Source organism: Mustela putorius, unplaced genomic scaffold, assembly GCF_011764305.1.
Source record: "Mustela putorius furo isolate JIRA1106 unplaced genomic scaffold, ASM1176430v1.1 tig00003859_pilon_pilon_pilon, whole genome shotgun sequence".
Classification (NCBI taxonomy): Eukaryota; Metazoa; Chordata; class Mammalia; order Carnivora; family Mustelidae; genus Mustela; species Mustela putorius.
This window is the reverse complement of record NW_025422011.1, coordinates 33,881,793-33,906,021: the sequence shown is the minus strand read 5'-3', so window position 1 is coordinate 33,906,021 and position 24,229 is coordinate 33,881,793. Positions and strand designations below refer to the sequence as shown.

Here is a 24,229-nt window from a genome sequence, read left to right as displayed (position 1 = left end):
AAATGGGCAGAGGATATGAACAGACACTTCTCCAATGAAGACATACAAATGGCTATCAGACACACGAAAAAATGTTCCTCATCACTAGCCATCAGGGAGATTCAAATGAAAACCACATTGAGATACCACCTTACACCAGTTAGAATGGCCAAAATTAGCAAGACAGGAAACAACGTGTGTTGGAGAGGATGTGGAGAAAGGGGAACCCTCTTACACCGTTGGTGGGAATGCAAGTTGGTGCAGCCACTTTGGGGAACAGTGTGAAGATTCCTTAAGAAATTAAAAATAGAGCTTCCCTAAGACCCTGCAATTGCACTACTGGGTATTTACCCCAAAGATACAGATGGAGTGAAAAGAAGGCCATCTGTACCCCAATGTTTATAGCAGCAATGGCCACGGTGCCAAACTGTGGAAAGAACAAATATGCCCTTCAACGGACGAATGGATCAGGAAGATATGGTCTCTATACACTATGAAGTATTATGCCTCCATCAGAAAGGATGAATACCCAGCTTTTGTAGCAACGTGGACGGGACTGAAAGAGATTATGCTGAGTGAAATAAGTCAAGCAGAGAGAGTCAATTATCATATGGTTTCACTTATTTGTGGAGCATAACAAATAGTGTGAAGGACAAGGGGAGATGGAGAGAAGGGAGTTGAGGGAAATTGGAAGGGGAGGTGAACCATGAGAGACTATGGAATCTGAAAAACAATCTGAGGGTTTTGAAGGGGCAGGGGTTGGGAGGTTGGGGGAACCAGGTGGTGGATATTAGGGAGGGCATGGATTGCATGGAGTACTGGGTGTGGTGCAAAAACAATGAATTCTGTTACGCTGAAAAGAAATTAAAAAAAAAAACTAAACAAAACAAAAATAAAATAAAATAAGATCAAAGGTTCTTAACAGACATTTCTCCAAAGAAGATATACAAACGGCCAATAAACACATGAAAAGATGTACAACACCAATAGTCATAAAAGAAATGCAAACTAAACCCACAATGAGATACACTGTATTACACCCACTAGCATGCAATTAAAAAAAGATAATAAAGTATTGGCAAGGATGTCATACCCACTAGCATGCAATTAAAAAAGATAATGAAGTATTGGCAAGGATTGTCGAGAAAATGGAACTCTCATACTCTACTGGTGGGAATGTACAATAGTGTATTCACTTTGAAAAACAGCCTGGCAGTTCTTCAAGAGGGTAAACAACGCTTCCATATGACCCAATAATTCTACTCTTAGGTATATACCCAGGAAGAATATGCTCACACAAAAACTTGTACAAAAGGGGCGCCTGGGTGGCTCAGTGGGTTAAGCCGCTGCCTTCGGCTCAGGTCATGATCTCAGGGTCCTGGGATCGAGTCCCACATCGGGCTCTCTGCTCAGCAGCGAGCCTGCTTCCTCCTCTCTCTCTCTCTCTGCCTGCCTCTCTGCCTACTTGTGATCTCTCTCTAAAAAAAAAAAAAAAAAAAAAAAAAAACTTGTACAAAAATGTTCATAGCAGCGTTATTCATACCTATCAAAAAGTCCATCAACTGACAATAAATGGGTAAGTACAATGTGGTATACCTATGCAATGGAATATTACTTGTCTATAAAAAGAATGAAGTACTGCAAATGCTACAATATGGATGAACTCTGTGAACAATATACTAAGTAAGAAAAAAAAGAAAGAAAGAAAGAGCCAGTCATGCAAGACCATTATGTTACATGAGTCCATGAATATGAAAATGTCCAGTATAGGTAAATCTATGGAGACAGAAAGTAGTTGCTTAGGCTGAGGGGTAGGGGGTTGGGGGGAGGGGAAGAAGAGTGACCGCTAATGGATATGGAGTTCTTTGTGTGTATGTAGGATGGGTAATAAAAATGTCCTAAAATTAATTGTGGTGATAGCTGCAGAACTCAGATTATATTAAAAACCACTGACTGTACACTTTAAATAGATAAACTGCCTGGTATGTGAATTATATCTCAAAGTTTAAAAAAAAAATTATCTAGTCTAACCACCTGAGTTCAATACCCTCACCTTCTGTAAGTGGAGGTCCTGACTTTGCTGAATACCATCAAACAGGACATTCAGTAGTGCCCCCAGGAAGCTCATGCCACCTCTGAACAGCTCTGTTAGAATAGCATTCTTTATACTGAGTTAATGAGTGAGTAATGGGAAGAAGAAAGGAAATAAAATGTAGGGTTTCCAACAGCAACACTGACTGTGATGTGGCAAGAAATAGGGAAACGACTAATGAAAGAGCTTGTAGACTGGAATCAAAGAGGAGCCAAAAAGTGGAGGAATACTATTTTCAAAGATGAGGGAAGGAATTGAAGAGTAATGATACAGATAGGCTAGGTGGTAAAAATAGGTTTTATATCACAGGAAAAATCTCAGCATTTTGTATTTCGTATAATATTTCACAGGATTCACTACTGAACAATTAGTGTGCCAGTCACAGAGATTAAAGTGATAAATAAAACAGAAGTGCCTGGGTGGTGCAGTCATTTAAGGGTCTGACTCTTGGTTTTGGCTGTCATGATCTCAGGGTCTGGGATCAAGCCCCACCCACAACCTGCTCTGTGCTCAGCTTGAAGTCAGCTTGAGATTCTCTTTCCTTCTCCCTCTGCCCCTCCCAGTTGTGCGCACACGCTCTCTCCTCCTTCCCTAAAATAAACAAATCTTTTTAAAAAATGATAAAACAGAGCCCCTATATTTAAATTAAAGGGTTTACAGATGAGCAATATAGTTCCAGCAACAAGGCAACTGTGCCTTAACCATCAAATCCAATAGTTTTTCCCCTCAGGTCTCACTCTTAAGACTTAACTGTAATACAAGAAAGTGATTATCGCATACTACTCATTCAATAAAAATGGGATTAATCTGAATAAATCCTTGTCAAAGTCCCCGGCCTTAATCTCAACGGCACACCACACTCCTGGGCTCTTCTTTTCCAACTGACTGGTCTTCCAACCTATTCTTTCTCAGTCTCATGCACAGGTTCTTCTTTAATCTTCTCCTTGAGATCTTTGTCTCAACATGTTTTCAAAGATTTTATTTATTTATTTGACAGAGATTACAAGTAGGCAGAGAGGCAGGCAGAGAGAAAGGGGGAAGCAGGCTCCCTGCCGAGCAGAGAGTCCTGGGATCATGACCTGAGCCAAAAGCAGAGGCTTTACTCACTGAGCCACCCAGGCGCCCCTGTCTCAACATGTTTTTTCTTCATCCTTTTTCATTTGACGAATTCATTCATTCTCATGGATCCATTTTAAGTTCCAAAATGTACAGCTCTAGCTCTTTTTCCCCTCAAGCTTCTGTCTCTTATCTCTAAATTCCGTTAGTATATACATCCTTTTGTTGGACTATCATGTCAAACCTAAAAATGAAACTCATTTCATCTTCTAAAACCTGCTTTCCTCCTGTGGTTTTGTGTGGTGTTTTTGTTTGTTTGGTTGGTTGGTTGGCTGTTTGTTTTTTTTTTTTAAGATTTTATTTATTTATTTGACAGACAGAGATCACAAGTAGGTAGAGAGGCAGGCAGAGAGAGAGGGTGAAACAAGCTCCCTGCTGAGCAGAGAGCCTGATGCAGGGCTAGATCCCAGGACCTTGGGACCATGACCTGAGCTGAAGGCAGAGGCCCAACCCACTGAGCAACCCTGGTGCCCCAGGGCTGTTTTGTTTTGTTTTGTTTTTAATAGAGTCATTCTCTCAGACCTTTAGGCTTAAGACCTATAACCTCTGCCACCTGTGACCAAGAAAATTCTTGGGATGGTAAGTTAGGGTCAGAATGCTCAATTTGGAAGAGATTTATTTTTTTCCTGTAAAGTTAACTGCCCTCAGCAGGGAACCATTTCAACTCTTGGATCTTAGTACCACATTTCTTAGAACTGAACCCAGAAAGTTCAGAAATTCAATGGCTATAAAACATTTGGAAATAATTTTTTTAAAAATAAATTTTTAACTAGACATCTCAAGTGAAATACTCCAAGTGTACAAAAAAGTATAAATGATAATGGATGAGCACTTATTCACCTGCCTACCACAGAGATGTAACTGCAAGACATGTGTACTCTCAGAACATCAACTTTATACTTTACTATGTTAAGTATGTATTTACAAACTACATGTCCTGAGTTTTAAAACTTTATTATTATGAACGGACAGTAGTGACAGTCGTATAGCAGTATGAACATACTGAATGTCGCTGAACTATAAACCTAATGGTTAAAATTATAAATTTATATTATGTATACTTTACATATCACAATTTTTTAAAAGACCTTTATATTATATCATACTATACTCATTCTTCTGCAACTTCCTTTTCTGCCATTTTTCTGGGTGGGGATTAATACATGGCCCAGAAATGCAGCATGTTGATTTGATATGTGTAGCTTCACAGTTCATTCACTCAAACTGCCATATAGCATCTCCTAGTATTTCATTATTACAGTTTATTCACCTCATCCCAAGCTGATGAATATTAAGGTTATTTTCTATTTTTCACTATTATAAATGTTCTACTTTACATCTGTGTTACAAAGAGGATTTGTGGCTTTAAAAAAAAATTGTTTAAAATAACGGCTCAAGAGGGGCACTTGGGAGGCTGAGTCAGTTAAGCATCTGCCTCCTGCTCAAGTCATGATCCTGGAGTCCTGGGATCAAGCCCTATGTCAGGCTCCCTGCTAAGCAGGGAAATCTGCTTCTACCTCTCCCTCTGCTTCTCCCCCCACACTATCCCTCCCTCTCTCTCTCAAATACATAAAAAAACAAAAACAAAAACAAAAACAAAGACAAAAACAAAACAAATCAGCTCAAGAGATCAGAGTATTAAAAGATATTAAAACATGAAAACTGAACTTTTCAAAATAGAAAACAGCTGTGTTCACTATCTGCATATGCACTTAAGTATTCTCTAAAATGGGACTTGGCTAAATCTTACTTATTTATTGAATGTTTTCCCCTTATTTAGGTTTATTTAATTATTAAAATTTCACCTAGCATATCATTTAAGCTTGACTACAAACTTAATGTATTTTAAAGAGTGAAGCTCTACTTTCCCTTGTTAACAACCATCCTTATTGCTAAAAACAAAAACTCAAACTGTTAACAAAAGAGCTTTCTGAAAGCAGCATTAAGCCATCTGCAACATTTCATTCTTAAAACAAATCAATAAAGAACTGAATGTGTTTATGTTTGATTACCACAGTTTAAGAATGATCCTTATGGGCCAATTCCTTAAGATACATAAGCTTCTCCCTAAATACTGTGGAAATAATTTTTTTTAAGATTTTATTTATTTATTTAACAGAGAGATCACAAGTAAGCAGAGGCAGGCGGGGGGGGGGGTCTGGGGGGGCGGAGAAAGCTCCCCGCAGAGCAGAGAGCCTGACATGGGGCTCCATCCCAGGACCCTGAGATCATGACCTGAGCCAAAGGCAAAGGCTTAACCCACTGAGCCACCCAGGTGCCCCAATACTGAGAAAATTCTAGAGACCAAATTTAATTCAGCATTACTTAAAGTGGAGCCTGGGACCACAGCTGACTGCATTAGTCTCCTCCAGGGGCCCCTAATGTTGTTACATTCTCCTTCTACCTCAAGCTGCGCTCTGCCCACCACAGCTTTGATATTTTCTGCTAGCTTAACCAGAACTTTACTTCCTCTTCTACCAACCTCCCTACTCCCAAATCAAGCTACATACTGTTAGATACTTGTGTGTCTAAGTTGCTTAGCACAGGGCTTAGTCCATATACCTTATGCATGTTAATTATTACTGTTTTGTTAGGAGTCACCTTCCTAAAGCATAATTCTAGTGGGTCTTGCCATTTCTCCTATCAAAAGCTTTCAGTGGTTCCTACTGAGGACAAGAGACTATTACACAGGAGGCAATGAAGTGAGTAAAATTAGTGCTATCTTCTCAGAGTTATTAGTTAGGATACTGGCTGGGACTCCAACTATCTAAGAGGAGGTTAAATGAACCTTTTTTTTTTTTTTAAGATTTTATTTATTTGAGAGAGAGAGAGAAAGAAAGAGAGAGAGCAAGCGAGCGTGCACGCATGAGCAGGGGGACGGGCAGAGAGAGAAGCGGACTGTCCCCTGAGCAGCGAGCCCAAAGCAGGCTCGATCCCAGGACTCTGGGATCATGATGTGAGCTGAAGGCAGATACTTAATGGACTGATCCACCCAGATGCCCCTACATGAGCCTTTCTGGAGCTCATCTGCATCATCTATAAAATGGACATAACTGGGGTTGTTAACAAGGATTGTAAAGGGTTATTAGAAGGATTACAGACTAGGGGACCCTGGCTCAGTCTGTTAAATGTCTGCCTTTGGCTGAGGTCCTGATCCCAGGGTCCTGGGAGTGGGCTGCATGTCACAGTCTCTGCTCAGCGAGGAGCCTACTTCTCCCTCTGCCTGCCGCTCTGCCTCCTAGTGTTTGTACGTGTGTGCAAGCGCACTACCCCTCTCTCTCTGTCAAGTAAATAAAACCTTTACCAAAAAGGTTTACACATTATATATCATATACAGTGCACCCTGCATGCACAGTGGGTATTTAACAAATTCTGGTTTTGCCTTCCTGGTAAACTAAATTTCTAAACAACTAAATTCTATAATCTGGTCCAAAAGTACATCTTCATATTTCTTTCACATTACATACTCCTGATTCAGCCTAACTAGACTTCTTGCCATGCTCTGAGCCTGCCTTGCCTTTTTTACCTCTAAGCCTTTGCTTTTTGCTAACTCCAGTGGTTGTGCTTTTCTCTCCAATTCCACACATCTAAATCCAGCTTATCCTTCAGGGCCCAGGTCAAACATTGCCCACACCCCCTATGCTTTTTCTCATGTCACTCCCATGTACTTGGAACATACCCCTCGAACCTCTTTAATTGCACTTATTAGAACTGATCTTATTAAAAAGTTGTATTTATACGCCTTACAGCCTCTATTTGAATGGACTGAGAAACAGAAATAGATAAAATCTTCCACTAAGTACTATTTCCACCCAATTGTATTCAGTACTGACTAAAACCTATAAATCCTATTAGAGCCCCAGAAAAGATGCGTCTGACAACCAGAAGTGGAGCTGGCCTGGTACTATCAGCTAGGCCTTGGTGTTGATATGAGCTGGCTTGGCATTCAGTTAGGTCTTGGTGTTCTCCTGTTAAATGCGAGCAATTTCAGATCAACATTAAAAAAAGCCATTCTATGACCACCATGGATCAAGACGAAAGAATCCATAATCTGCCTGAACAGAGACAAAACATGAATACTTTCCAAGCTAAAAAATATCAAATAGCCCCCATTCCTAGATAATGAGTGGCTGCTGCTTCATCATGAATTATAACGTCAGCCTTTCTCTAGTCTGTTCTGCCTTTAGATAAACTCTATTAAGATACCTAGCCACAGAATTTGCCTCACTTCCTGATGGGACCCAGAGCAAAGCCCCACATCCTTAAACCTTCTTCAAAATCACTCAACACATGCGCACATCCTATAATAAAGATTTTCAAACCATCTTACTGCAATGTTGCATGCTTCCCTATGGTGTGCATTCTCCCTTGCTATGAGTAATAAATCCAACTTCTTTAATTATAGGCATTCTTTGTGTTCTGTGGCTGAAGAACAAACTATGAACTTCTTGAATAAAAGTCTAGTGTTTTCTCTGCACTTGGGTCCCCTACAGGGTATGCTCTGGGTCTTGCATGCTGTATACTTGCTGAATTGATCTTGATGACTTATACTGGGCCTGGTGGCATTTACTGGAATCTCAAGACCCAGCAAAGTTACTTTCAGGACTAAAAATAATTGTTTACTTCATTATGCTGAGTGGTTTTTAGATATGAGAATAGAAAATGGCAGTCAGGGTGCCTGGTAAAGGTGCTCCACACCCACCACTATGCTCCACACTCACTCCTCCAGAAGTTCCTGAACTTGAAAAAGTAACTAATTTACATGTATTCACAGGCTTCTCAAATTGTCTCCTCCCCCAGGTACAGAAGTTGAGAGGAGGGGAACTACTTTGGCCAAAGAAAAAATTGGTTGATGAAATGAAAAGAGAACTGTAGGAGAAAGGAACCATGCCAACTCAGTATTTGTGGCAACAAAGTAGGGGTTGTGTGGCACTAGGAAGGCAGAATTAAGTTCTGAAACCCTATGACATGAGACCCTAAGAGGAAAGCTCTTAAAATGTATTGCTGCTTGGGCATTTCAAAAATTGTCAAGCAGATAAGAAAGGCAGAGGGGGAAAAAGCAGATGTATAGGTAATTCTTCTAAAAGAACAGAGAAACAATGAACAAAAAGACACATACGTGAATGAGTGACGACTTGGAAGAACCACATGAGGCCAAGGTTCAAAATAAATTAAGATTTACAAAAAGGCTAGCCAAAGCAAAAGGGGCATTTTAGAGCAAAAAGAGCCAATTTACCTGATGATAAAACATAATGCCGAGCAATTTACCTGATGATAAAACGTAATGCTGAGGAAACAGAACTTCTGAACTTCTATTTTCCTTCTATATTCTCTATTAAAGGAGATACATTTTGGATTAAATGGAAGAGAATCAGCAATCCTAAAGACAAAAAGTTCCAGATGGGTGAGGAGGAAAAGTCCTTCCACCACGTAATTTGTACCAAGACTAGAAAACCCTGCAAGAAAGGTCATTAAACTAAAAGAAAATTTTAAGCAATTATGTTGATAGAAAGAGGTAATTTTATTTTTTTTAAAGATTTTATTTATTTATTGGACAGACAGAGATCATAAGTAGGCAGAGAGGCAGGTAGAGAGAGAGGAGGAAGCAGGCTCCCCACGGAGCAGAGAGCCTGATGTGGGGCTCGATCCCAGGACCCTGGGATCACGACCTGAGCCGAAGGCAGAGGCTTTAACCCACTGAGCCACCCAGGCGCCCCGAAAGAGGTAATTTTAAAGAATGGAGTAGGTGACTACTGTTTCGGTTTGCAAAAGGTCTATGGTACACTTTTTACCTACAGAGAAGTGAGCATACTGTAGCTCTTGGACTAGAATCTAAAAAGGATTCTTCAGGAGATTGTGAGGAAGAAGGCAGAGTAGGAAGATCCTCAACTGAACCCGTGGATGCACAGGAAGATAACGCTCTGATCTGTGTGACTAACTCTGAAAATGACCCAAAGACTGGTAGAACAGTGCTTCCACATTTAATCCTAGAGGGAACTGAAGACAAAGGCCACATCAAAAAAGGGCAGAGGAGCAGAGCTGAGACTGGGAAACAAACCCTGGTAAGACTAATCACAAATGGAAAGCATGGCAAAGTTAAGAGGATCAGATCCCACACTAGGCTTTGGAGACCCACACTAGAAAGATGAATCCCCATTAACTTTGGCTTTGGGGGAAAAAAAAAAATCAGTGGAACTTAATTTTGCTTTTAAAATCAGCAGGGTTTAACTCTGGGTACTTTAAAAATTAACTGGCTTACCTACATGGAAACCGAAGGGAGACAGGAAACGGAGTCCTTGCCCTAAAGCATAATAAATAACTTGACTTTAAACGCAGCATAGAAACAACAGTTTGAAAGTGCCTGAGGTACAAGTGAAGGAGATGTATTTACTGTTCTGAGAAAATGTGCTGGAGGCGCAAGTTATCTTCAGGAGACTCCCACAACAGAAGTGCTAGCAGGCGCCATTTCTCTTCCCTCCCTAAGCCCAGAGAGCCAGACACCTGCAAAAACTAGCACGAACACTCTCCACCTATTCTGCTAGCAACATGTGTGCAGCCCCACCTTCCCCTGCACGGCCTTGGCAGGCATCTCTCCAGAGTGGTTCCAACCCCACCATACCTGAAAACAACCCCAGCAAGGACCAGTGCCACTCCACAGTGAATTCTGCGCTGGGGAGAGTGCAAGCTAACCCCACACACCAGTGCCCCTGCAATTCCAACAAGCCAAGCCTTTTCACTGACCACAAAAGGAGAAGCCCCTGCCTTCTGGTGTGTCTACAACTGTGACAAAGAGACCAAGCGCAGAAATAGAGACTGACTGTGAACACCGCTCACCTATGTTCGAAAACAAAGTGAACAGCACAAAGTGGACAGACCCAAGATGAGCAGCAATCAAAGAGAAAAAAGGGGGCGGGGGGGAGCAGCTTAAGATTCTAATATACCAGAAGGTCAGCAAGTAAAATGCCAAAAATCTAAAGCAATCCTCAGGCTGCATTACAAGAAGTACAGAGTTTTTAAAAGCAGAGGGGAGGAAGGCAACAGGTTTGCTCCTCCATAAGTTAATGGGTTTCCACTTGCTATTATTTGCCTAGAGGGCTCTGTTGAGATACTTGGAACTATATCACCTGAGGAATGGATGAACTCCTACACATGTCAACAGAGGAAAAAAGACTGAAGAAGGGGACATGATGCTAGTCTTCAAATTCCTGAACTCACCATCTTTCCCTTTTATCTAATTTCTTCCATTCCTACTTTGGTGAAGGGCATCACAATCTGTCTGTTCACCTAAGCCAATAACCTGAGACTAATCCAAAATGGCTCCCTCCCTCTCATCTCCAATTCTACTTAAAAATGGCTCTTGAGGGGCACCTGGGTAGCTCAGTCGGTTAAACGTCACACTCTTGATTTTGGCTCAGGTCATGATCTCAGGGTCGTGAGGTCGAGCCCCAAGTTAGGCATTGCACTTAGTGTGGGGTCTGCTTGAGACTGTCTCTCTCTCCATGCCCCTGCCCCCCCACTCATGCACACACATGCACATGCACTCTCTCCCAAATAAATCTTTAAAAATGGCTCTTAAAAGAAACTGAAATTTCTGACATTAAATAAATTTTTAATCATAAAACATAAAAATAAAAACTAGAGAGATATAAAAAATAAAAATAAAAAGAGCTCTTAAAATTGTTCTCCTCCGGGGCACTTGGGTGGCTCAGTGGGTTAAGCCTTTGCCTTTGGCTCAGGTCATGATCTCAGTGTCCTGGGATCAAGCCCCCGCATCGGGCTCTCTGCACAGCGGGAAGCCTGCTTCCCTTTCTCTCTGCCTGCCTCTCTGCGTACTTGTGCTCTGTCAATTAAATGAATAAAATGTTTTAAAAAAATTGTTCTCCTCCCTTTTACCCAATGGTGACAGCCTCCCCTGCTCTACTTCCTCCTTCCTCCAGTACCTTATATCCCTTTGGGAATCTCTCTCAACTTCAGAGTGGTTAATCAGTAGTTAATCAGCATATTCTTTCTACCCCAAGCACTGCAAGTAACTTAAATTAAGTCACTAAAATGTATGGGTAGGTTAGCAAAAACTACTTAGATAAGAGTAAGGTGGGAGTGAAGGAAGAGTTTAAAAGAAAAGACATGCTCCTTGTCTGGACAATGGAAGGTGAGAGGTGATATATGGTGCTGTTGCAACCATTGTTGCTATCCTGAGAGAGCAGGCAGAGGACAGAGCCAACTTGAGAATGAACTTGGAAGTGAAATGCACACAGAAAATTAGAGCTGGAGCCCTGATGGGACTGTGAATCTCTGGATCAAACAACACTAAAGGCCAGTTCTAACACATTCGCTTTTCACTGACACAAGCAATAACGCCCCTTTTTGTCTTAAGACAGTTAAAGTTGAATTTTTTGTCATTTGTCCTGAGGATCCTAGCTCAACAGCACTGACTTAATGATACTCACGCGATCTCAACTGGAGTACTGCAACCATCTTCTCTTTAAAGAAATCCTCACAATGTAGCTCCTAGAGTGCTGCCAGGATGTCCTTTCTAAAACCAGACTGGAGGTTTCTCTTCTACTTACAAACTTAAAATGGCCTCTTCCACCTTTGAAATAAAATCCAAACCCCTTAAGTATGACAGAAAAAAAAAAAAAAGTCCTCACAGTTTGGTCCCTGCTGACAGCTCTGGTCTCATCTCTCATCAAAATGAAAAACTTTTCTTCTTCAAAGTACACCAGCAAGAAAGTGAAAACAACCCACTGAACGGGAAAAAAATATTTGTAAATTATATATCTGCTAATAGATTTTTATCTAAAAAGCTCTTAAAACTCAACAATAAAAAGTAACCCAATTTAAAAATGGGCACAGGATCTGAATAAGGCATTTCTCCAAAGATGATATACAAATAGCTAATATACACACAAAAAGATGCTCAATGTCAAAGGTCATCAGGAAAATGCAAATAAAACCACAGTGAGATATCATTTCACACCGACTAGAATGCATATGATCAAAAAAGGCAGACAATAAGCGTTGGCAAGACATGGAGAAACTAGAATACTTCCCCCTTGCTGGCAGAAATGTTAAATGGTGCAGCCACTATGGCAAACAGTCTAGCAGTTCCTCAAAAGATTAAAAACAGAGTAATCATATGACCCAGAAATGTCACTCTTCATTCCAGCCACAGTAAAATGCTCATATTTCCAGAATGTATATCCCTAAAAAAAATAAAAACATGTCTAAGTTTGTATTCAAATGTTAATAGCAGCATTATCTATAATAAAAAATATAAACAACCTGGGGTGCCTGGGTGGCTCAGTTGGTTAAGCTGCTGCCTTCAGCTCAGGTCATGATTTCAGGGTCTCAGAATCGAAGCCCACATCGGGCTCCTTGCTGACCGGGGAGCCTGCTTATCCCCTGCCTGCCATTCCCCCTGCTTGTGCTTGCTCTCTCCCCCTCTTTCTGTCAAATAAATAAATAAAAATCGTAAATTTATGTCAAATAAATAAATATATATACATATATATATATATATATATATATATATATATATATATATTTATATATATATAAATACAACCCAAATGTCCATCAGCAGAGGAATGGATAAATGTGGTATAGCCACACAATGGGATATTATCCAGCCATTTAATAGTAATGAAGTACTGGGATGTCTGGCTGGCACAGTCTGTTAGGTGGCCTCGGCTTAGATTGGGAGATCAAGGCCCTGCATCGGGCTCCGCATGCAATGTGAAGTCTGCTTGGGTTTCTTTCTCCTTCTCCCTCTGCTCCTCCCCCTCACTCTCTCTAAAATAAACCTTAAAAAATAATGAAGTATGTATACATGCTATGACATGGATGAACCTTAAAAACATGCTGAGCAAAAGAAGCTAGTCACAAAAGATCACATATTGTAGAATTCCATTTATATGAAATTTCCAGAACAGGAAAATTTATACTGATAGAAAGTAGATTAGTAGTTAACTAGGGCTGAAGGGGGGTAAGGTGTGTTGGAGGGTGATGGCTAAAGAATGTGGGGATTTTAGCGGGGGGTGGGGGTGGGGTAGAAAAATGTTCAAACACTGATTGTGGTGATGGTTGCACAAGTCTGAATACAACAAACCCCAATGAACTATACACTTTAAATGGGTGAACTGTATGTGAATTATATCTTAAGAAAGCTGATGGCGGGGGAGTACTCTCCTGCTATAGGACACCAGTAAAACTGACCATTCTAACCGTGACTCCTCACTGTTCCATGCAAGGACTTTGAGTACATGCAACTGACACTTATGCACTTATTTTTTTGTCTTTTTTCCTCTACTAAACTGTAATCCTCAAGAAGAGATTTGGCTCATTTTTCTTAGAATCCATGGTTATCTGTATACTGTGTATACACTATGTGAAAGAGTACATCATAAATATTTACTAAAAGACTGTCTTAAGGGCTATCATGTGGAAAAGGGACTGTACTTGTTTTACATATTCCAATAGGAAGAAAAGTTTCAAGAGTTTTCAAATAACTGGGGTTGTTTCTTTCTCTAAAACAAGGGTTTCAGGGTTCTGTGAATTCTCAGACTTGATACTCAAATTCTGAATATATGTGTAAGTAGTATGTGAATTTTTTTAGGGAGAAACTTTAACTATCATCAGATTCTCAAAGGGATATATAAACTCAAAATGGTTAGGAATCACTGTTTTTAAAATGTCAGCAAACTGGGACAGGGATTTTAAGTAACTTATTTTTTATTGAAGTATAGTTGACATACGATGTTACCTTATTTTCAAATGTATGACACAGTCCTTCTATAGCTCTATACATTATTGTGCTCACCACGAGTATAGCTACCAACTATCACAATATGATACTATGACAACATCACTGACTATACTCCCTATGTTGTACTTTCATCCACCTGACTTACTCATTTCATAACTGGAAGCCTGTATCTCCCACTCCTCGTCACCCATTTTGTCCATTCCCCCACCACCCCTCCGATTTGGCAACCATCGGTTCTCTATATTTATGGGTCTATTTCTGGTTTTGTTTGTTCATTTATTTTTTAGATTCCATATATGAGTGAAATCATATAGTATTTGTCTTTTTCTGACTTATTTCACTCAGCGTAATACTCTCTAGGTCCATCCAAGGGCAGAGAGTTTAGTTAGCAAAATTTCAGTTACTGAAATATATCATTCAGGAGAAGTTTTTTCTTTTTTTTTTTTTAATTTTTTATAAGCATATAATGTATTATTAGCCCCAGGGGTACAGGTCTGTGAATTGCCAGGTTTACACACTTCACAGCACTCACCATAGCACATACCCTCTACAATGTCTATAACCCCACCACCCTCTCCCTACCCCCTTCCCCTCAGCCCCCTCAGTTTGTTTTGTGGCATTAAGAGTCTCTTATGGTTTGTCTCAGGAGAAGTTTTTCCCTAGATTATATCCTTTGGTAACTAAGGCAAAAAGAATTCACAATATTAGTAGCTTCATAAACTTGAATTATTCACTTAAAAATATTTATCAACTGCCATTTTAATCAAGTGCTAAAGAAACAGTGGTAAAGGAGACTAAGCCACTGCCTTCACGAAAATTACATTCTAGAAGGTAGACACAGAAAAAGACTAAATAAGAACATTTCATATCATATAATAATTCCTTCAAGAAAGAAAATAAAACAACATGGAGGAACAAGGAAGAATGGGGGTCAAGTTATCTTAGCTACGGTTGGTAAGGAAAGTCTCTGAGAAGGTTACATTTGAGCAGAAACTTGAGTTACGAGAAGGTAGCTGAGGGAAGAACACTCCAGGAATAAGGAGAACAGAAAGTGCAAAGATCCTAAGATGAGAACATCAAAAATCAGCTCTTAAATTCTCAAGGGAAAGAACCGTTTAATCTCTGTACAACATTCAGAAGAGTATCTCCCACTCACATTCAATAGAACTTACAACATAATTCAGCATAATGTAATTCAATTCAGTAAGATACTGTTTTAAAAAAATCTTTATTGCTCAAGATCATCATGAATTAATCTTCAAGGCAGACAAGGCAGTATCATTAGACAAAATTAGTAAAACCTCTGGGATTTTGTAATAATGCAGAAAGAAAAAAAAAATAACGTGATTTTTTAGAAGTCTCTTCCAGGTAGATAGTTTTTACAAGTATAAAGTTTATCAAGCACATTCTCTCAAAAGAATTCTCGGTTCAATCTGTCCTCTACCCCTAGAGCTTAGTGCTTCGCATCTGCAGTATTTCTATGATGTGCAAAAGAGTGGAATTACAGTCAGAGTGCAAAGATTACAGGGAAGTGGATTTCAGTTCAAAAGGAGCTGTCCAGTCATCGAAAAGCTGAACATTAGTGCAAGTGTTTGGAGACTAAAACCATCCTCAAGGGTATTACAGAGATAACCTACAGGAGAAAGTTACCAGTAGAACTTCAGGGGCTACATAGAATTGTTCTAGTTCCTTCTCTCAGCCTGGACATCCATCCCTTTACACCTGTTATGTAAAAGCCCCTGCAAGCGAACAAAAAGGTGGATTTGTAAACACCACACACACCATACCAATAACAAAGATTTAGCAAACACTTGAGGGGAATGTAGGAATTCTTTCGTCTCAGTAATTGAAGTTTGAATTAAAATCTTCAAGTTGTATTTAAAAAGGCACAAAGACAGCTTGAAGCGGCGCGCTGGAAGTACACAATGACTTCAGATTAACAACAGCAGTGTCAGTCGACTTTACTTCTTACAAAAGCACAACACAAGACACAAAGCACACGGAAACCCCAGAGACGGGAGTCCAAGCGGGAGCCCTCCGAACTCAGAGCACTTGGACAGATAAGATAACTGAGTGAAGCCAGTGGGAGGAAGGGAGGACTGCGAACAATGGGTGAGCGAGAGGCCACCTGGTGGGTACCCAAGCACCCCCGCCTGCATCCCCAGCCCTTCCTGCTGCAGAAGGTTGGGAGAGACCAGACGCCCCAGCGTCCCCAGAAGGTTGGGAGAGACAGCCCGCCGCTGTCCGTTGACGCTAAGGGGACCGCGGGGCTTGGCACCTCCCAAACACTGCCCGGTCCGCCCTCCCTAGCCCGTTCGGAGGAGACCTCGAGCCCCTCTCCCTGGAGCAGCGTTCTCCGTACACTCCGAGGGAGCTAGCTTCCACTTACCTTCCGGCACCGGCGGCGGCGGCTGCCGCTTTCCGCGGGATAGGAAGGCCTTGGGCAGCAGCAGCGACACGGCCAGGACAAGCCCCGAGGCCAGGGCCACCCTCTGCACAGTGGAGTACGCCATGGCCGCCGCCCTCGCCACAGGTGCAGACGCCAGCCGGAACCGGAACCGGAACCGCAGCGCCGGCGGCATCCTCCAACCGAACCGCGAGCTGCGCGGACGGCGACGCGCGAGGGACAAGTGCGCGAATTCCCCGCACGCCCGTCCCCTCTCTCCGTACTCACACCCGCACCCTTGGGCAGGGTCTGCTGGAAACCCCTGTCTCTCCGCACCCCGCGATGCCATCTCCCCCTGCCCGAGGGCTGGCGGTTGTGCCCTTCCTTCTCTGTATCCCGCTGGCCTCCCAGCTCGCCGCCCTCCCCGACCGCGCCGCCGCTGCCGAGCACCTTACCGCAAGCAGCGCCCTCCGCTCGCAGCCAGACTCCGTCCGCAGCCAAACCGGAAAATGCTAAAGCAAACGCCTAATGATCTCGCTCCACTGTGTAACTCCTTTCACAAACACCTCTTGATCCCCCGCACAATCCTCAAATTTCTTTCTGGGACCCCCCCAGACCCTGAATGATCTGCTCTGAACAGTGCTGCATCCAAACGACCTCGTTTGCTCTTTTCCCAGCACATTCCTTGCTTTTTGTTGTTGTTGTTTGTTTGTTTTTTAAATTTCTTTTCAGTGTAACAGTATTCATTGTTTTTGCACCACACCCAGTGCTCCATCAATCCATGCCCTCCCTAATACCCACCACCTGGTTCCCCCAACCCCCACCCCTTCAAAACCCTCAGATTGTTTTTCAGATTCCATAGTCTCTCATGGTTCATCTCCCCTTCCAATTTCCCTCAACTCCCTTCTCTCCATCTCCCCTTGTCCTCCATGCTGTTTGTTATGCTCCACAAATAAGTGAAACTATATGATAATTGACTCTCTCTGCTTGACTTATTTCATTCAGCATAATCTCTTCCAGTCCCGCCCATGTTGCTACAAAAGCTGGGTATTCATCCTTTCTGATGGAGGCATAATACTCCATAGTGTATGTAGACCATATCTTCCTTGTCCATTCGTCTGTTGAAGGGCACCTTGGTTCTTTCCACAGTTTGGCACTGTGGCCATTGCTACTATAAACACTGGGGTACAGATGGCTCTTCTTTTCACTCCCTCTGTATCTTTGGGATAAATACCCAGTAGTGCAATTGCAGGGTCTTAGGGAAGCTCTATTTTTAATTTCTTAAGGAATCTTCACACTGTTCCCCAAAGTGGCTGCACCAACTTGCATTCCCACCAACGGTGTAAGAGGGTTCCCCTTTCTCCACATCCTCTCCAACACACGTTGTTTCCTGTCTTGCTAATTTTGGCCATTCTAACTGGTGTAAGGTGGTATCTCAATGTGGTTTTCATTTGAATCTCCCTGATGGCTAGTGATGAGGAACATTTTTTCGTGTGTCTGATAGCCATTTGTATGTCTTCATTGGAGAAGTGTCTGTTCATATCCTCTGCCCATTTCTTGAAATGATTATCTGTTTTGTGTGTGTTGAGTTTGAGAAGTTCTTTATAGATCCTGGATATCAACCTTTTGCCTGTACTGTCATTCGCAAATATCTTCTTCCATTCCATGGGTTGCCCCTTTGTTTTGTTGATTGTTTCCTTTGCTTTTGATCTTGATGAAGTCCCAAAAGTTCATTTTTGCTTTTGTTTCCTTTGCCTTTGGAGACATATCTTGAAAGAAGTTGCTGTGGCTGATATCGAAGGGGTTACTGCCTATGTTCTCCTCTAGGATTCTGATGGATTCCTGTCTCACATTGAGGTCTTTTATCCATTTTGAGTTTATCTTTGTGTACGGTGTAAGAGAATGGTCGAGTTTCATTCTTCTACATATAGCTGTCCAGTTTTCCCCGCACCATTTACTGAAGAGACTGTCTTTTTTCCACTGGATGTTTTTTCCTGTTTTGTCAAAGATTATCTGACCGTAGAGTTAAGGTTCCATATCTGGGCTCTCTACTCTGTTCCACTGGTCTGTGTGTCTGTTTTTATGCCAATACCATGCTGTCTTGGTGATCACAGCTTTGTAGTAAAGCTTAAAATCAGATAACGTGATGCCACCAGTTTTATTTTTGTTTTTTAACATTTCCTTAGCGATTCGGGGTCTCTTCTGATTCCATACAAATTTTTGGATTATTTGCTCTAGCTCTTTGAAAAATACTGGTGGAATTTTGATCAGAATGACATTAGAAGCATAGATTGCTCTAGGCAGAATAGACATTTTAACAATGTTTATTCTTCCTATCCAAGAGCATGGAATGGTCTTCCATCATTTTGTGTCTTCTTCAATTTCTTTCATGAGTGTTCTGTAGTTCCTCGAGTACAGATCCTTTACCTCTTGGTTAGGTTTATTCCCAGTTATCTTAAGGTTTTTGGTGCTATAGTAAATGGAAGCGATTCTCTAATTTCCCTTTCTGTATTTTCATTGTTAGTGTATAAGAAAGCAGCTGATTTCTGTACATTGACTTTGTATCCTGCTACATTGCTGAATTGCTGTATGAGTTCTAATAGTTTGGGGGCGGAGTCTTTTGGGTTTTCCATATAAAGAATCATGTCATCTGCAAAGAGAGAGAGTTTGACTTCTTCATTGCCGATTTGGATACCTTTTATTTCTTTGTTGTCTGATTGCTGTTGCTAGGACTTCTAATACTATGTTGAATGAGAGTGGTGAGAGTGGGCATTCTTGTCGTGTTCCTGATCTCAGCAGGAAGGCTGTGAGTTTTTTCCCATTGAGGATGATATTTGCTATGGGTCTTTCATAGATAGATTTTATGAAGTTCAGAAAGGTTCCCTCTATCCCTATACTTGGAAGCGTTTTAATCAGGAACAGATGCTGGACTGATATCTAGTAACGAGATTGAACCATTATTCCTTGCTTTCAGGGAAGCTTGGCTTGTCCTGTTGCCTCTGCCTGAAAAATTCCTAAACACCACCCTCGCTGGTGAGAAACTTCTCTAAAGAACAAATGAATAATACTGCCTTCGTGAGACTTCTCCAGTCAGCCCTCTCCTTCCTCTGTATTCCCAGTCCTTCCTTCATGTCTTTATTCATTTGTTTTATAAACATTAAATAATAAACATTTAGTTCCTACAATGTACCAAATCCAGAAATGGCACTATAGGGTCTGATGAATAAGACGGGATTCCTTACAGGGGAGATAGGTATCTAACCAAGAAATGCAGGAAATATTCTCAGCTCCGGAACAGTCAGCTCAACTGGAAGGACAGGGACAAGAAAAGCTCCTGGGGGCACCTGAGTGGCTCAGTGGGTTAAGCCTCTGCCTTCGGCTCAGGTCATGATCTCAGGGTCCTGGGATTGAGCCCCGCATTGGGCTCTCTGCTCAGCGGGGAGCCTGGTTCCCCCTCTCTCTCTGCCTGCCTCTCTGCCTACTTGTTATCTCTCTCTCTCTCTGTCAAGTAAATAAATAAAATATTTAAAATTTTTTTAAAAAGCTCCTAAAAGTGGGTGAAATTTGAGTTTTTGAAGAGTAAGTCACCAGACAGACAGGTGGGAGGAGTTAGAGTACTCAGACAAAGGATACAAAGAAAGCAAGTTCATGAAAGCCTGTGTGCCTTCCAAAGATTCTTAGTGATTCATTTTGGCTGGGCCATAGGGCTGGTGACAGGACATAAAGTAATAAGGCTACAAATATAAGCAGGAGCAAGATTGTGTGAAGCCTAGATACAACTTCCAGTTCAACATGGTGGATGGAACACACCCATTTATCTTTCCTCCTCCAGACACCTCACAAAAATGAAAATAAAGAGGTAAAGTGTATGCACTACAATACTAAGGAGAATGAGTGAAAATATGACAACAGGCAAAAAAGGCCAACATTTTGTAAGATATAACATTATCCAATAGAAATACAATGATAGTCACATATGTAAGTTAAAATTTTCTAGCAGCCTCATTGAAAAAGCAAATGTGTGGGCGGTGGGGGTGGGTGAGGAGGCCCCTGGATGGCCAGTTGCTAAGTGTTTGCCTTCCTGTCAGATCAGGATCCCAGGGTCCTGGGATTGAGCCCCACATCGAGCTCCCTGCTTGGTGGGAAGCTGGTTTCTCCTTCTCCCAATTCCCCAACTTGTGTTCTCTCTCTCACGGTCTCTCTCTCTGTCAAATAAATAAAATATTTTTAAAAAATTAAAAAGCAAACGGTTGAAATTCATTTAATGCATTTTATTTAACCCAATATACCCAAATATCCTTTCAACGTGTATAGCACTCGTAACTCACATTTCAATGGCTTAATAGCCATGTGACTAGTGGCTACCATATTGGACAGTGCAGGTGTAAAACATAAAAACTGAAGTACCTACTGAGGGAAAGCTCCTAGAAGGCAAACTATTTTGCCCCTCAGAACCTAGGAGGGCTTAAGAATTGGAGGCACTGAATTTCTTTAAAGGCAGAGATGTGGCTTGGGCTGGATAAAGGATTGTTGAAAATCTGGTTAAGAAGCAGGTGAGATCCTCTGAATCTTGTTCCTCAATTATTGGCGCTGGGTGGTTGCCCCTACCAGCTTTATTCAGGCATCATCATTGTTGATACCATCAACATCACTAAAAGTTATTAAGTACTTACTGTATTCCTTGTATTTTACATAACAACTGATTCTAACAATTTTATGAAGTAAGCAATATAATATACCCATTTTACATAGAAAAAAAAAAAAACAAGAAACAGAAAGCTTATGTAACTCCCCAACAACTACACAGTACCAACTGAAAGCTATTATTCGAATCCAGGCATGCTTATTCCAGGACTTAACCTCTTAACCAACAATTCTGTGGAACCAGGAGAGCTCTGTACTCATGGACAACAGATGCAACCTATGGAGGTGGTACATTATGGGATATGGCTTCTAGGAGGTGCAGATAAAATGGTGATGATCTGCCCCCAACATTCTAGCTTGGGTGACTAGATAGGCATTGATTCCATATAAACGCATTTTGAGAACAGAAGAAACATGTTTGTGAGATAAGGAATTAAGATTTTGACTAGTTGTATTGGAGTTCCATGAAATATCCAGGTACTGCTCTCCAGCTGGATACATGGGTCTCAAACTCACAAGGAATGTTTGGGCTAGGAACAAATATGGAAACAAATGGCCCTTCGATAGTAATTGAAGTCTGGGAGAAGATAACATCAACAAGAGTGCTCAGGTAGAGTGATGAGAGGCCACAGTAGGAAACCTAGATTACACCATTATGATAAAGTTCCCAAGTGTGAGGACAGAAATGGGGTGAAAAAGACAGTGATCCAGGTGTTAAAATCTCGAATAAGGAGTTTCTGGGCAGTTAGAAGGTGACAAAAACACAAGGTATAATGATCGGCCAGAAGATACACTTTTTAAAAAAAATATTTTATTTATTTATTTGACAGACCACAAGTAGGGGGGAGCAGACTCCCCGCTGAGCAGAGAACCTGAAGCGGGCTCAATACCAGGACCCCGAGATCATGACCTCAGCCAAAGGCAAAGGCTTAACCCACTGAGTCACCCAGGCACCCACAGAAGACACATTCTTGTAAGTAGTGGTGGTTCTTGTGTTTGTTGGTTTTGAGAATGATTGTAGCTTCTAAGTCCTTTACATGCAGACATGCATTGATAATACAAAACTCTGAATAAATGCCTGACCCTAATCATTATGTGCTTAATCTTGTGTTTTTTATCATTCTACACTCAAACAAACCTTTTTCCCTCTTGCCTACCCTCCCACTACCATGGAACTTATAAATTGCTCCCTAGAAACTTTCTCTCTCATTCCTGGCATTCTTATCCCTATGCTAATTGCCTTCCCAACATTCATGATTTACCTTTATTCCACTTATCTTGACACCAAATTTCAGCCCAGAAACAAACTGCTCATGAATCACAAGACCCAGGCGAGAAAACCTACCTTTCTCTCTTGTGTGCAGTAGGAAGCAGAGAAGGGCTCCTCTAGCCTTAAACCCCGAAAGAAGGGGAAGACCTCCATCTCCTTCTCCTTGGAATCTATTTCTACTCTGTCTTTTAATGACCAGTAGGGCTCCCTGATATGAGGCTCGTGAAGGCCTCCAGCTGGAGCCACTTTTGCAGCTGCTGCCAATGATTTCCTTCCCTCCACCCCTTTCACAGTTGACCTTGCCGAATATAGAAGGCCCAGATAAATCTGAATCCCTTCCACAAAGCTCTCCTGGATGCTCCAGCTCATGCTAACTCTTCTTTTATTAAATTGGTGTGGACACTGTTTATCATGGGTTTGTTGGGTCTTTTCACCTGGGCAGGAACCCCAGGAGGATAGGGTTATGTCTTCTTTCCATGACATGATCAAGCACAGAACTGGCTCACAGTAGGTTCTTATTGAAGTGTGAGGCTGCTTGTTACACACACACACACACTCACACACACACACACACTGATTTTGTCACAGCTCCAAGGAACTATCCATCCTTCTAGGAATCAACAGTCAGAGTTTCCTTGAAGAGTCACCTCAAAAGATATATAAACTATCAATTATAAAATAAGTCAGTCCTGGGAGTGTCATGTACAGCATGGTGACTATAGTTAGTAATAATGTACTGTATACTTGAAAGTTGCAAAGAGAGATCTTAAAAGTTCTCATTATAAGAAAAAAACCTGTAACTATGTGTAGTGATAAATGTTAGCTAGACTTATTTTGGTCAGCATTTCACAATATATGCAAATATCAAATCATGTTGTACAGGGTGCCTGGGTGGCTCAGTGGGTTAAAGGCTCTGCCTTCGGCTCAGGTCATGATCTCAGGGACCTGGGATCGAGACCCATATCAGGCTCTCTGCTAGCAGGGAGCCTGCTTCTACCCCCTTCCTCCACCTTCCTCTCTGTCTACTTGTGATCTCTCTCTGTCAAATAAATAAATAAAATATATATTTTAAAAAATCATGTTGTACATTTGAAACTAATACTTTCTTCTTTAAAGCTAATATGTTCTATATCGATTTCAATATCCAATGTACTTATATTTCAATTAAAAAAGACTTGGTTAGGGGCGTCTGGGTGGCTCAGTCCTTAAGCGGCTGCCATCAACTTGGGTCATGATCCCAGGGTCCTGGGATTGAGCCCCACCCTCACTGGGCTCCCTGCTCAGCAGGAAGCCTGCTTCTCCCTCTCCCACTCCCCTTGCTTGTGTTCCCTCTCTCACTGTGTCTCCCTCTGTCAAAGAAATAAATAAAATCTTAAAAAAAAAAAAAAGACCTGGTTAAAAAAAAAAAAAGAGTCCCATTCAAAAAGAGTCCCATTTCAAAAAGAGTCCCATTTCAAAAAGTCACTGATTTTGCCCACCATAGTTCACTCTACCTCATCCACCAAATTTGTCCCCTAGTGACCATGATGGTTAATTTTATATGTCATATTGGCTGGGCCAGTGCCCAGATATGTGGTCATACATTATTCTGGATGAGGGTGCTTTTTTTCTGTGAGGGTGCTTTTTTTTTTATTAGATTAATTTAAATCTGTGTAATTTGAGTAAAGCTGATTGCCCACCATAATGTGGGTGAGCCTCACCCAATCAGTTGAAATCCTAACAGAACAAAAGTCAGATCTCTCCTGAGTAAGAGACAATTCTGCAGTAGGAGGTCTTCAGACCTGAACTGCAAAATTGGCTCTTCCTGAATCTCGAGTCTGTCAGCCCACCCTGAAGATTTTGGACTTGCTCAACTTCAATAATCACATCAGCCAATTCCTTAAGATAAATCTCTCCCTTTCGCTCTCTCTCTTTTTCTTAGTCTCCCATCATCTCCATCCCCCATCCTGACCACACACATACATCCAATTGTTTCTT

At 41.5% G+C, this 24,229-nt stretch overlaps 1 protein-coding gene across 5 annotated transcripts in view; it reads right to left on the bottom strand.

The window, feature by feature from the left end:
* Window positions 1-16,528, bottom strand: part of RIC3 (RIC3 acetylcholine receptor chaperone) — a 62,749-nt gene extending 46,221 nt beyond the window's left edge. For 2 of the 5 annotated variants that reach the window (XM_013055784.2, XM_004751903.3), the window contains exon 1: window positions 16,342-16,527. In XM_013055784.2, the coding sequence (XP_012911238.2) occupies window positions 16,342-16,465 (124 nt within the window). In that variant the 5' untranslated portion in view covers window positions 16,466-16,527. Of the gene's footprint in view, window positions 1-16,341 lie in introns of all 5 variants that reach the window. The other 3 variants (XM_004751901.3, XM_004751902.3, XM_045065863.1) reach the window with 2 other exon arrangements.
* Between the last annotated feature and the right edge of the window lie 7,701 nt (window positions 16,529-24,229).